The sequence below is a fragment of the Ochotona princeps genome, chromosome 2 (assembly GCF_030435755.1).
Source record: "Ochotona princeps isolate mOchPri1 chromosome 2, mOchPri1.hap1, whole genome shotgun sequence".
Taxonomy (NCBI): Eukaryota; Metazoa; Chordata; class Mammalia; order Lagomorpha; family Ochotonidae; genus Ochotona; species Ochotona princeps.
This window is the reverse complement of record NC_080833.1, coordinates 92,919,471-92,933,499: the sequence shown is the minus strand read 5'-3', so window position 1 is coordinate 92,933,499 and position 14,029 is coordinate 92,919,471. Positions and strand designations below refer to the sequence as shown.

The 14,029-nt window shown below is 51.2% G+C and overlaps 1 protein-coding gene across 7 annotated transcripts in view; it reads left to right on the top strand.

The window, feature by feature from the left end:
- Positions 1 to 14,029, top strand: part of LOC101522940 (glutathione S-transferase Mu 2) — a 104,647-nt gene that overhangs the window by 8,387 nt on the left and 82,231 nt on the right. Inside the window, exons 1-8 of one of the 7 annotated variants that reach the window (XM_058660003.1) lie at positions 5,627 to 5,667; positions 5,936 to 6,011; positions 6,429 to 6,493; positions 6,794 to 6,875; positions 6,971 to 7,071; positions 7,557 to 7,652; positions 7,744 to 7,854; positions 9,780 to 9,937. The exons of 3 other annotated variants lie outside the window; for them this stretch is intronic. In XM_058660003.1, coding sequence (XP_058515986.1) covers positions 5,632 to 5,667; positions 5,936 to 6,011; positions 6,429 to 6,493; positions 6,794 to 6,875; positions 6,971 to 7,071; positions 7,557 to 7,652; positions 7,744 to 7,854; positions 9,780 to 9,869 — 657 coding nt within the window. In that variant the 5' untranslated portion in view covers positions 5,627 to 5,631 and the 3' untranslated portion in view covers positions 9,870 to 9,937. Of the gene's footprint in view, positions 1 to 2,795; positions 3,641 to 5,620; positions 5,668 to 5,935; positions 6,012 to 6,428; positions 6,494 to 6,793; positions 6,876 to 6,970; positions 7,072 to 7,556; positions 7,653 to 7,743; positions 7,855 to 9,779; positions 9,938 to 14,029 lie in introns of those variants that run through there. 3 more of the 7 variants (XM_058660006.1, XM_058659999.1, XM_058659998.1) reach the window with 3 other exon arrangements.

Below are 14,029 nucleotides of genomic sequence, written 5' to 3'. Positions count from 1 at the left end.
TTGAAGGAAGCATTCGGCAATCTTTTCTAAGGTGTCCTGGCTTGCCACAATTAAAACATTTAGCCTTCATTTGTTTTTGAATAGCAAAAGTTTCAAGTGCTGCTAGGCGGGCACGGTGTTTAAATGTCCCTATGTTGCGACAGGCTTTCAGGTAACCCAGAAGATCCTCTCTTTCTTTTATAGGACGAATAACAGCCTGGCAGTCCTCATTCGCATTATCAAAGGCCAGTTGCTTTAACAACAATTTCCTAGTGCCTTCTCCCCTAACTTGTTTTTCTATAGAGTCTGTCAAACGTCTTACAAAATCAGCATAAGATTCTCTGGCTCCTTGAATGACTTTTGTATAACTGCCTGCAAATTCAGACCCAGTCTCAGTTTTCTCCCATGCCCACAATGCTACGTCTCGTATATGCAAGAGCGCAGCTTGAGGTAGCTGTATCTGTTGCTCTGTAGTAACCCACTGTCCATCTCCAACCAACATATCATAAGTCAATTGTCCTCCACCAGGGAGTTGCTGACCTGATGCTCCTAAGGACAGCAGTTTTTCCTTAGCCATATCGCTTCTCCACATTTTCCATTGTAAATATTGAGAAGGAGAAAACCCTACTTTTGCTATTACTTCAAAATCATAAGGAATCCAGTTTGCTCCCTGGCTCCAGCCATTTAAATATTCCCACACATAAGAAGAAGTAGGTCCATAGGACACACAAGCCTTTTTAAAAGCTATGATGGCATTAACATCTAGGCTTTCATAGGTAGGTTGGTTATTTTCTTGACTAAGTATGATTGGAAAAAGCAATCGGAATTCATGAGGTCTCCGGGGAACATCAGTCACTTGGAAACGTTTTTGATCAGATTTAAGAGCAAGACGGCATGAGCTGATATTTAACTGTTGCTTTATCCCAGCCTCATTTACCTCACTAGAGAAATCCTGCGGTTTAACACTGAAAATTTTCTTTTTCTTAGTTCTGATTTCATTTTCAGCCACATTATGTTAACATCTTCCAAGTTTTCTTTTCCTAATTTCCACATCTGTAGTATAAGGCCTTTCTCTTCTAGCTGCATTACAGTGGCATCTCCTCGTGGGAGGGTCTCTCACACATTCTTTCTCATCTTCATCTGTAGTATAAGCCATTTCTTTCCTAGCCACATTACGGAGGCGTCTCCCATTAGGGAAATCTCTCACGGGCTCCTCTTTGCTGTCCTCCTCATCTGTACTATGAGGCGTTTCCTTTTTAGCCATATTACAGCGTCCTTTCCTGTTAGGTGGGCCTCTTAAGGATTCCCTTTCTCTTTCTTCCTTGTTCGTACTATGAAACACTTCTTTTTTAGCTACATTTTGGGGGTGTCTCCCCTTAGAGGAATTTCTTGCAGATTCCCCTTCTAAAATTATAATAATAGCTCTAATTAAAGCCGATATAATCCAAAAACTAACTTGAATATCTTCTATCCTTCCGACCTTTTCACCATTTTTCTGAGTAAAATTCTTAAGTCCAGTTTCTAGTGTCCATTCATCTGGAGACCAAGGATTATATTCACTAACAAGCTCTAAATAAGAATGCAATTGCTGCCTAGTTATCTTCGTTCCACTTTTCACTAAAAAATTCTGCATAAGAGAGGTAAAAGACTGTGCCCTACATTGGTTCTGGCCCATTGTCCCACTCACCACTTTCTGTGGGGGTCTCCGCTGCACTTTCTCTTCTTCTTTCAAGTCCCCGTTCAGGCGCCAGTTGTCGCTGTCCCGCAGCGATGGACTTGGTGCACGGAGCCGATAATAACACGCGTGGACCCTGACTGATGGTCAAAAGCCGAGGTTTATTAGTAGCATCAGACTTTATACTCTGAGGGTCATATAGGATAAAGGAGGAAGTGCTGAGCTTATCAACAAAACCATTAATGCTTGTTTGGAACTCCTTTTGTCTTGTATATTCCACCAGGTGTTCTCATATACATATGCAGATGATATCCAATAAGGTATACAAAAGGTAGCCATTTGGTTATTCTCCTCCAAATATTATCCAACCAACTGTAGTCCTGTGCTCACTGACCTTTTCGGGTCACAATGTCCTCCTACAAAGTTGGTCTGAGATACCAAGTGGAGGAGTTGGGACTTCCTGTAACGGGGAAGATTGGCACCTGGCCTTGCCTTCCTTTGCTGCTACACCTCCTCCTGTAACCCACAGTGAGGGCCTGCTGAGTCAATGGGGGGAGTTCTGGGCTACTGTTCAAGCTGCCCTGGCATGGTTTAAGCCCCTACCCCTGGTGGATATCCTTATTGTATGTGAAACTCCATGCCAGCAGGCAACCTCACTGTGGAAAAGGAGATGTTTGTGCAGACAGGGATGGCAGGGTCTCTGTAAAATAGAGGTGAACAGTGTGAAGAGAAACAGAGACAGCCTGTTCCTGTCCTGTCTGCCCACCCAGACCTTAATGGTGAGAAAGTTAATGAGCAGCTGTGACGCTCAGGCTTCTTCAGAGATGTGGTGGCCAGGAGCAGATCGTGCTGGGGGCGAAGTGATCTCTGCACCTGCACTGACATTGCCCTTGACCACACAGCACTCAGCTGTTAGCACCTCCCATCTCGGTTAGCTGATCCATCATACGAGGTGTGGTGTGAGGCGCTGTGATGAAGCGTGAACTCCCCTGGGCTGTGGTTGGACAGAGATGTCGATGGAGCCACCACAGCCCTGTGCAGTGACTGATGTCAGGTCCACTTGCCTCACTTCAACTGGTCTGTGGAAATCACAATGGTGGCACAGACCCTGAGCTCTGCTCTTGTTTTTCTGCACCTACAGGGCCTGCCGAAGATCGCTGCCTACATGAAGTCCACTCACTTCATCAGAGTGCCTATATATTTGAAGCTGGCCACCTGGACAGGAAAATAGGGCTCTGGAGTGAGGTGGGAGGTGCTTTGGGGGCTTAGGCCCCCAGCCCTGCCTCAGCCTCTCAGTTCTCTTCCTCCTCTCCCTCCTCCTCTTTAACCTGCTGCCCCCTGTCCTCTAAGCCAGCCCCTCCCATAGAAGCCCTGGCCCAGCCTCAGCTCTGCCCTCTTCTTCAGCCACGGCCCCTGGGCTGCTCCTCCTGCACTGAGGCCAACTCCACAGCCCTGTCTCTGCCTGTGAGGGGCTGAGTGATCCTGAGCTCTGCAAACAGCCAGAGATGTCGCTGGGTCTGTGCTTACCATGCTCCCCAGTGAGGTCTCCCTGGCACTGCCTGCTCCCCAGGAAGCCTGAACCTCCGCCTGGGCCTGTTCTCTTCCCTGGGAGCCCTGGCTTGGCACTGACTTTGCTGGAGTTTGGGGATTTTCTTTGTTCTATTGGCACAACATGGCCTTGGGAGCAGGATGCTATGTGTGGGTGTGTCTGTTCAGATGGGTTTCCATGATGTTTGATCATTTCTGCATGCTCTATGTTGCTCTGTGCCTCATCTTGGGTCCCAACTTCTCCCTGACTCCTTGTTCTCACAGCATGGTGCCAGGGCTTGAAGTGCCCTGCAGCTGGGCTCTGGTTCTGAGAGCTGCTGGACTAATGGGAAGTGGCTGGTGGTCCACAGGAATACGTCACTGGCACCCCTTTTCAGATTCTTTGCCTGACATAGATAATCCTTTTCTACATTTTCAGGATGCCTCTTAATAAAAAAATTCTTCTGAAATTTAATTGTTATTTTCCCTGTGTTTTTCACACTGATTCAAATTATATATCTATGTGGAAACAATGCCTCCATGTCTTCCCTGTGATATGTGTCATGGTGCCTGGCATACAGCAGATGTTCAGGAAGTTTGGAAATGTCCAGAATCCTGGTGACAGTATCATGATGGCTCGAATGAAGAGTGAGACAAAAACCTTGCATACACTCACCTACATACCAGACCCTAACCCCTCCTGCACAAACATTGGGGAAGTCCAGGCCCAGCTTGAATTTCTCACTCAGCCACTGGCTTCGATCATAGTCGGGAGCTGTGGAGAAGACCAAGTGAAACAAAACCTCCCCAGTGCGCAGCCTCTTCCCTGGTACCCTCCCAAAGAGTCAGGGGCAAGACCCCTGAGATAGGGCATGTGTGGGATTTGAGCCCCTCACCTCACATTTAAAGTCTGAGGGACAGAATGATGTATGGGCTCTGGACCTTGCATGCTAAAGGCTCAGAAACATGTGTGACTACCTAAGCAAGTTCCCAACCCACTCACAGACACACCACTGCCCAGAACGTTCCTCTAGCACCCTGTCTTGGGATGGCAACTATACCACTCAAGGACAGGGTAGGGGCAGACTCAGATGTCACTCAGCATTAAGGCAGAGGTCAGCACAGGCAGGTGCATTACAGAACCTGTGGAGTGTCTCCTCTCATCATAGCTGTGTATTCCAGAAGACAGGTGGCATGAGCCAGCTGGGCAATTGTCAAAGAAGAAAGAGGTCAGAGACATAGAGACCCAGAATCTGTCCTTTTTTCTCCAGGTGAATGCACCTGGTAACTGCCACAACCAATGCTGCCCCAATCCCAGTCCCAGAAATATAGGTTGGCTCAGGGAGATCTGGGGAGGCTAAGGAAGTGCACCTAAGCACCACCAACAGCTGCTCAGATCTGCCCCCGCCAGCCCTCCAAGCAGACCCTTTGCTCACCCAGGGAATGTTCCAGTAACCCAGCGTCTTGATGTTGCTGGCTCAGTGGAGCAGCCTGGGGTTTCATCCGGGTCCTCAGGAAGGGCTGGGCCCCTCCCCTTCTACGCCTTCTACCCCTTCTGCCTCTTCTGCCCCTTCTGCCCCTTCTGCTCCTCTCCCCTCTCAGGGATCTCTTGCTCACGTCTCCTCAGAACCTTTAAAGACAGGGCTCTGCTCCTGCCCCAAAGAGGCTCTCCCACCTTCCTTCACCTCCCTCCTGGACACTGCCCTTAAGGCCACTGTCTTGGTCAAGGTGGTCACCTATCTGACAATGGGAAATTTCTGAGGGGGCACCTCAGCCATGCTGCCTGCTTGCAAGGTGCACTTGCTGATGACTGACTGGCTCAAAACACTGCCTGGTGAATGACCATAAGACTTCAGTCAGATGACCCAAAGCTGGTTCCCCAAACCCCTTAAAGGACAACACACAGCCCCTTCTTTCTTCTGGTTGTGTGTCGGAGCATCCTCTGCCTTCTGGAGCTGCTGCTTCTGATGCTCCACTCTGTGATGGTGGCCCCCTTCCATAGGTGTGCTGACTTGAGCGCTCCATTACTGGCACCCCTCTTAGGCAGGTGCTGGCAGCTGGAGCTTCCCAGAGCCCAGGGGTGAGGACAAAGGGATGCCTGTGGGGGCAAGTGCAGGGAGCTGTGGCACTGTCTGCAGGCCTGGCTTGGCTGCCAAGGGCACTGCCAACTGCCGGAGCCCCAGCAGAGTGTGGCTGCTGTGGTGGGCTAGTGAAGTAGCGAATCCTAGCGCCGCATTTGGCCTTGGAGTTCCCAGACCTCGCTCAGGGATCCCAGTTGGCTGGGAGTTGACTTGAAGCTCCCTGCTCCCTGCGGGTTGGGCCCAGCGCCACCTTCAGGAGAATTGGGCGGGAAAGGCATGGAGAGGCGGGCCGATCACCAGCTCCACCCCTGCCCTCCCTGAAGACTGGCACCAGCTTCCAGGCCAGGCCCACAGAGTTCCAGCAACACCATGTCGATGACGCTGGGTTACTGGGACATCCGCGGGGTAAGCAAAGGGTCTGCCCAGCAGGCATGCAGTTGCACGGGTGGGCGAGAGGTGCCTGAGAAGCCGGGGCATTTCAATCCATAGTTCCTGTAGGAGCAGGTAGCTGCCTCTGCCTGCCCGAGACTCTTAGAGGCTCAGAGTCTCACTGTGCAGGCAGTGTTTGTGTAGAGGGGATTGGGTGTGCAAGGGGGAGCAGAGCTCACCTGGAAGAGATAAGAAAGGCTTCCACTCACTCAATATCTCATCTCACTCTCGGTCATTGCCACAGATGTGTCATGCTATTCGCCTACTCCTGGAATACACGGACACCAGCTATGAGGAAAAGAGATATACCATGGGGGATGGTATGCACCTGCCTGCATTGACCTCTGCCAGGCAATACTGACTGATAGCTAGAACCCCTGTGAGGCCACTTGTGGCACACCTCTGTGTGCTCCCACCACCTGCAGCGGAGCCTGCCTCTTCCCTGGTCCCATGGAGGGTGCAGTGTGGCAGGGCACTGGGAGGAGGACTGGGCTTAGCTGTGTTAGTGATCCCAATAGGCTGTTCCTTAGCCCTTTCCTAAAACATTAGAGCCTTTGGCATGCAGGGTTTAGGACACTTACAACCATTCTTTCCCATTATTCTAGACCTTGAATGGGAGGTGAAGGTTCAGATTCCACATGCGCTGTCTCAGGGGTCTTGCCCCTGACTCCTTGGGAGGTTACCAAGGAACAAGTGGCACACGGGGGAGGTTTTGTTTCACTTGGTCTTCTTCACAGCTCCCGACTATGACCAAAGCCAGTGGCTGAGTGAGAAATTCAAGCTGGGCCTGGATATTCCCAATGTAAGTGCAGGGGATGAGATGACTAGTGATGGGAGTGGGGAGTACATGATGTCTCCAATTTGCACATCCTTCCCACATTTACAGATTTCAGGACCAGGAACTTACACTCAATCAGTCATTCCTGGTTCTCTATAGCAATTTTCATGATGTTCTGTGATGTTGTTTATTTACTCATTGTACAGAGTATGTTTCTAGAGCCTGCTATGATCAAGTGCAGAGGGTGCCAGGTCTCCTGTGTGCCCTGGCTCAGGGGGTGCTGGGCACCTGGGAGCGCAGCTGACTTCCCTCCTCCCTCCCCAGCTGCCCTACCTGATTGATGGCACTCACAAGCTCACCCAGAGCAACGCCATCCTGCGCTATCTCAGCCGCAAGCACAACCTGTGTGAGTGGGGCTGGCTGAGGATGTGGGGCTGTGGCCGTGCCCTGGGTCTGGCTGGGTGGGATGCTGAGGGTGTCTGCTGTGTGTGTGGGCTGCAGGTGGGGAGACAGAAGAGGAGAAGATTCGCGTGGACATTTTGGAGAACCAGGTTATGGATACCCGGATGCAGCTTGGCAGTATCTGCTACAGCCCTGACTTTGTGAGTGCCCCAATGGACAGGACATGGCAGGGCTCAATGAGGACTTAAACCCTGTGTTCATATCTACACTACTCCTGGTTCCAAATAAACTCTCCAGATGACTGACTCTCCAAGCATGTGTCTGTCTATGGTCATCTTCTGCAGCTGACCCAACAGTGCCAGGGATACAGTCACAGTGCGGGGGTTATAGTAGTTTAAGATGGGAGCTTCTTCAGGCATGTGCCCTGCTTTACCAGGGTTTTCTTGTGTCCCCTAAGATAAGCATATTTCCCCAAGGTGAAACCCAAGATCATCCAGAGGCCCTGGGTTCTTTTCCTTCCATCCTTTCACATCACATTCTCATCCTTTGTGAACTGTACACATCGCTGCCACGCACAGGGAAGACAGCTGCTCTCCTGAGCAGTGGGGCCATGTGCAACCCTGGGCAAGCAGACCCTCTCCCCAAAGTTGTGTCTTCGGGTACTGACAGCCTTTTGCTCCTTCAGGAGACGCTGAAGCCTGACTACCTGAAGGGCCTCCCAGACAAGCTGACGCTGTACTCCCAGTTCCTGGGGAAGCGGCCCTGGTTTGCAGGGGACAAGGTGAGGCAGAAGGAGGGAGTGAGGGAAATAGGAGCAGGGGGGCATGGTCAGGGCAGTCTGGTCCTGAGCTCCCTCCTCCTGGCTTCTGCAGATCACCTTTGCCGATTTCCTCGTCTATGACATCCTGGACCAGAACCGTTTATTTGCTCCTGGTTGCCTGGATGCGTTTCCAAACCTGAAGGATTTCATGGCTCGATTTGAGGTGACTCTCCGATATTCCTCTCCCCTTTTCCATTTCCTTCATGCTCTCTGAGTCCTGGAGCTGAGCTGTAGACCAACCCCTCAGAGCAGGACCCAGGGTTAGTATCCTGCACCTGCTCTGTCCTGTATATCTGCATATGTTCCCACAAGGTGAATAGAGCTGTTACTCCCAGTTGACACATAAGGAAACCGAATCAGTAAGGACGTAAACCATTTGCCGGGGTTCCAGAGCCAGTCACAGCTGTGCTGAGCTTCCTAGGAGCCTCTGGTATATATGGGCAACCACTAGGGTTTCTCTGATTTTTGCGCTAAAAGGAGCAGCCTCAGGCCCTTGACCAGTCTGGGTCTCCCATCCCTGGAGACCTTAGGAGAAGCCTGACAGTGAGCATGTGTGCAGCGGGCATCAGGAGGATGAGACATGTTAGAACTGAGGTTCAGCGTCAGAGTCAGAGACAATCCATGTGCTTGATCTCTAGAACAGTTGAAGCAATGAGCTCCTTGTGTGGAAACACTCAGCTCCCAGGTGTGTTGTTGGTGCTGGATCTCAGTGGCCTTGAAATGCCCCTGGTGCAGGTTCTTGTCTTGAAGAGTTGGTGGCGAAAACTTTCTCATGTCTCTTTTCTCATTCCAGTGTCCTACATGTTCTGTCTGTGACATGTAGCAGGTCGTTGATGCTTAATTTAATTCATGTGACAAGGTGACTCCATGCTGGAATGGAGCCCAGTAGAGAACTGCAGGCACAGCGGGTGGGAGGGGAAGTGATCACACAGTGTGGGTCTGAGGAGCACAGCCTGTCCTCACCTCTCAGGGTCACACTGGTCACCCAGGGACATCCTGCTCACAGCAATGCCTACCTGATCACATTTTGGGAGTTTGAGGCTTGGGTACACAAGCTATTCATTCTACAGTCTTTGTCCCATTCCTCTCTCTAAGGGGAGATGTTCTTCCTCTTCAGCTCTGGGTGAGATCCAGGCCCTTGGCCTTGGGGATTATACAACAACAGTTGGCTCAGCTCTGTGTGCTGATAAGGAAGTACTGAACATAGATTAGATATGTGAGCTGGACTGTGTGGCTGCCAGACCAGGCTGTTAAGCTCAGAATACTGGATTTCCCTGAATTTGAGATCGTCCATGGGCATTGTCAGCCCTGGCATGCAGGTAGATTTCCCAGGAGTGTGCTTGGTGCTGCTCGCTATAATGGGTCTCAGGATGAGGAGAATTTATATTCAGTGAAGTTGGTCTGAGATACCAAGTGGAGGAGTTAGGACTTCCTGTGTCAAGGGGAGGATTGGCACCTGGCCTTGCCTTCCTTTGCTGCTGCACCTCCTCCTGAAACCCACAGTGAGGGCCTGCTGAATCACTGGGTAAGATCAGGACTGCTCTGCAGGCTGCCCTGCATGGTTTAAGCCCCTTTTCCTGGTGGACGTCCCTGCTCTGTGTGCAATGCCAGGCAAGCAGGCAACCTCACTGTGGATAAGGAGGTGTTTGTGCAGATAGGGGTGAATGGGTCTCTGTGGCGCAGAAGAGAACAGTTTGAAGAGGGACATCGGCAGGCTGTGCCATCCTCTGCTTGCTCAGTGTTTGACTGTGAGTAAATTCCTGAATGGCTGTGACCATCAAGTCCCCCTGAGATATTGTGGTCAGGAGTGGATCATGATGGGGGGAGCGGCCTCTGACCCAGCACTGACATTGCCCTTGCTACATAGCATCCAACTCCCTGCTGATCCATCCTTAGAGGTATGGAGGAAGGTGTCTGTGATGAAGCATGAACTCCGCAGGGCTGTGGTCCTATGGAGATGTCAGTGCAGCCACCACAGCCCCGTGCAATGGCCGCTGTTGGTCCCACTGGGCTGTGCCTACACTGGGGCTGTGGGAACCCCAGGAGACCACAGAACCCCTAGCTCTGCTCCTGTTTCTGCCCCTGCAGGGCCTGCCGAAGATCGCTGCCTACATGAAGTCCAGCCGCTTCCTCCGAGTGCCTATGTATTTAAAGCTGGCCTCCTGGACAGGAAAATAAGGCTCTATAATGAGGTGGGAGGGGCTTTAGGGAGCTCAGGCCTCCCACCCCTGCCTCAGCCTTCTCAGTTCTCTCCCTCCATTGCATCCTCTTCCCCAGCCTGTTGCCCCCTCTCCTCTAAGCCAACCCTCCCATAGAAGCCCTGGCCAGCCTCAACTCTGCCCTCTTCTTCAATCATCACCCCCTGGGCTGCTCCTTTTGCACTAAGGCCAACCTCATGGCCCTGTCTCTGCCGAGAGTGCCCTGAGTAGCCCTGAGCTGCCCAAATAGCCAGAGATGTCGCTGGGCTAGTGCTGGCCCTGCTCTGCAGCGAGGTCTCCCTGGCACTGCCTTTTCCCCAGGAAGCCTGAACCTCCGCCTGGGCCTGTTCTCTTCCCTGGGAGCCCTGACTTAGCACTGGACGTGCTGGAGTTCAGGGGTTTTCTTTGTTCTGTTGCTACAGCAGGGCCTGGGGGAGCAGGATGCTATATGTGGGTGTGTCTGGTCAGCTGGGGTCCCATGGTGTCTTGGTCATTTCTGTGCCCTGTACATGTTGCTCTGTTCCTCACCTTGGGTTTCTCCCTCCTTCTGCCTGGCTTCTCATTCCTGCAGCATGGTGCCAGGGCTTGAAGCCCCCTGCAGCTGGGCCCTGTTCTGAGAACTGCTGGGCTGCTGGTGAAGGTGCAGGCAGTCTTTAGGCACAGCCCCTGGGACCTCCCTCAGGGTGCCTTCCTCATATGGATATTCCTGGTCTATGTTTTCAGACTGTTTCTCAATAAAGCTTATCCCACTGAGTATAGTTTTTGTTGTACTTGTTTTTTTTCAAAACCAACTAAATCTTAAATCATAGAGAATGAATCTTTCCGTGTCTTCTCTGAAATGTGTTATGGTGCCTGCCATCTGCAGATTTTCAGGAGGTTTGGGATGTGGAAGAATTCCCTCTTGGAAAGCCAGTTCCAGCCTGTTTACTCTGGATGGCAGTTTGGCACTCTGGGAATACTTACCTGAACCATAGCAGTTTTAGAATAAGGGGCAGAAGATCATAAATGCATGGATACTGGAGAATGAACTGTCTCTCAACCTGAGCATTGGAAAGCTTCTGGCTCCCTTAGAACAGCCTTTCCAGGTTGCTGTCCTCCATGTGACCATCTGTCTGGTCAGCATTCCATAAGCAGTCACCTGCCTAAGAGGAGGATTCAGGAATGACTGTGAGTTGAGAAGATTCCTGGAGCTGGGTGCACAGTGAACTTGGCCTTGGTAAGCAAGAGCCTTGACATGTAGCACAGGACAGGGAGTATGCACAGGACAGGGAGCATACACAGGAGAGAGTCCTATTTGGCTGGCACAAGGTCTGCTGCTACGTGTCCTGAAGTCAAATAAAAAGGGACAAGGGATCTGTAGGTATATGTCAATGCCACTAATAAAAACAAGTGATTAATATAAAATATACAACTGGTAGGCTAGATTTGTGTCAAAGTAAATGCTTATGAAACCTATAGAGTAAAAATTCAATAAGTCAAAAGTTTAACCCCTCTGTAGGCAACAGCCTAGGTTGCCTTATACTTAAGTAAGTGTTAACACTCCTGGTTGAAAAGCAGAAAAGCAACCAGTAGATGGTGGGTATTCTTGGCCTGGTTAATGTCAAGTTTGTGTTAAATATATAATATGCCAGCAAAATTGCTTTTTCTTTCTTTCTTAATAAGAGGGAAGCTTCCTTTCATTCCCTCCTTCCTCTCCTTCCTTTCTCCCCTTCCTCCTTTCTTTTTTCCTTTCTTTCTTTTTTAAAGATTTATTTTATTTTTATTGCAAAGTCAGATATGTATAGAGAGGAGGAGAGACAGAGAGGAAGATCTTCCATTCAATAATTCACCGCAATGGCCAGAGCTGAGCTGATCCAAAGCCAGGAGTCAGAAGCTCTTCTGGGCCTCCCATGCAGGTGCAGTGTCCCAAGGCCTTGGGCCATCCTCAACCATTTTCCCAGGCCACAAGCAGGGAGCTGGATGGGAAGTGGGGCTGCCAGGATTAGAATCAGCACCCATATGGGATCCCGGCGCGTTCAAGGTGAGGACTTCAGCCACTAGGCCACAGCACCAGGCTCTCTTTGTTTCTTTCTTAATAAGAGGGGAAGGCAGGAAACTCCTGGCTAGGGCATGCTACCCTGGGCCTCAGGTTGGGGAGCTGCAGATTTATCAGAGACAGGGATCTGGAGAGATGTTGGAGTGGGACCAGCTGAGGGCATGTTTGATAAAGAAGGAATATTTTCTGGCATCTTCATGGACCAGACCATAGCATTACAAGTAGGCGAGGGAGTTGAGACAGAGTGGATCATAGGGGGGAAATTGGAGGGCATGTCTGGGTCAGGCCAAAGTGCCTGCTCACATGGGAAACCTGGGCAGGGCTAAATAGTATCATCCAGTACCTCTTAGCCCATGTAAAACCTGGGGTTGGGCGGCATGCCTGGCTGGGTTAGGCTACAGTACAGTACTTGCCTGCAAGTGCTGGAGCAGGAGCAGCAGGTGAGTTACATCAAGCTAGGCCCCCATACCTGCCAGAATGCAAGAGAACCAGATCTGAGGGCAGGACAGGACAGGGTATGGGTTGTGCCTAGCTAGTTAGGCTAGGTTGCAACACCTGCCAGGAAGAACCGAGGCTGCAGGTGAGCCACACCAGCTGTGTCAAAGCATCTGTCAGCATGCACAAGAACAAGGACAGGGGACTGGCCTTGTAGGACAACTCTCAGGATTGCTCTGCTGGGCTGCAGCTCCCATTGCGGGAGTTGAGGATTGATTAGGCTGAGAAAGGATGTAACACCCAACAGCACACATGTGGGCTGAGTCTGGGGGCAGGCTAGTGTGGGCTAGGTTCCAGCATCCACTGGCACTTGAAACAGCTAGAATAAGTGCGGTTGGTTGGGCTAGGCTGCGACACCTACCAGGTCACATGAGAATCAGGTCTGGGGTTGGGCCAGGCTGTGCTAGGCCATAGCACCCTACAGTAAGAGATGGAATAGGTCAGACTAGTCAGGCTAGGCCACAGTACCTGCTGGTAAGTGCCAGGACTGAGGGCGGGCCATATCAGTCTGGGTAGCAGCATCTGCCAGCTACATGAGATCCCTTGCTGGGAGCAGGCCTGGTAGATGAACTTGAGGAACTCCCCTGCTAAGCCACAGTTCCAGCTGGTGAGCCCAAGAACTTGGGTTGTGAGCAGGTCAGACCAGGCCAGGTTGTAGCACTTGTCAGTATATGTTTAAGTCAGGTTTGGGGGCAGTTAAGTCAGGATCAGTCCACAGCACACACTGGCAGGATCAGATGCAGGTCAGGCTGGGTTGAACTCCAACACTTGACAGTTCATATGAGGGCTGGAGCTGGGTCAGGCAGCTGAGATAGGCTGCTGCACCCACTAAGTAGAGCTGGGACTGGGGTCAGGCTGGGCTGAGCCAGGTTGTAACACCTACTGGCAAATGCTGAGCCTGGGGTGGGTCATCTCAGATTGGGCTGCAACATCTATCGGTATGCACAAACCCCAAGACTGACACCAGTCTTTTTAGGGGAACTTCAGGAACTTCCTTGCTGAGCTGCTGCTTCCATTGATGAGTATAAGAATTGGGACTGGGTGTGGGCCAGCCAGACTAGGCCACAGCACCAGCTGGCAAGTGCCAGGACTGGTCATGTCAAGCTGGACTGCAGTAGCCCCTGGCAGGAGCAAGATCCAGGGCTGTGTGACTGCTTAGCAGAGAAACTGTGGGCATTCCCCTGCTGGGATATACCTATCACTGGTGAGCATGAAACCAGTTCTGGGGGCAGACCAAGTTGTACAAAGTGGTGGCACCTATCAGCAAGTGTGAGAGCTAGGTCTATGGGTGGGTCGGTCTGAGCTAAGCCAAAGCAGCCATGGGTATCATGAAATCTAGACAGAATGTAGGCTGGGCTGGGTTAGCCTGTAGCAGAGGTAGGCAAGCACAAAAACCAGGGCTGGGGGCAGATGTGGTAGGGGTTATTGCAGGTCACCCCAACTAGGCTGCACCACCTGCTGGTATGTATGAGAACTGGGGTCTGCAGTGGGCTGGCCTGGCTGAGTCTTAGCACCTATCTTTTCTGGTGAGATATTGGGCTAAGGCAAAACTGACCAAATTGTATCTATTGATATGTGCATTAGCTAATGCAAGTGACAGACCAAACCTG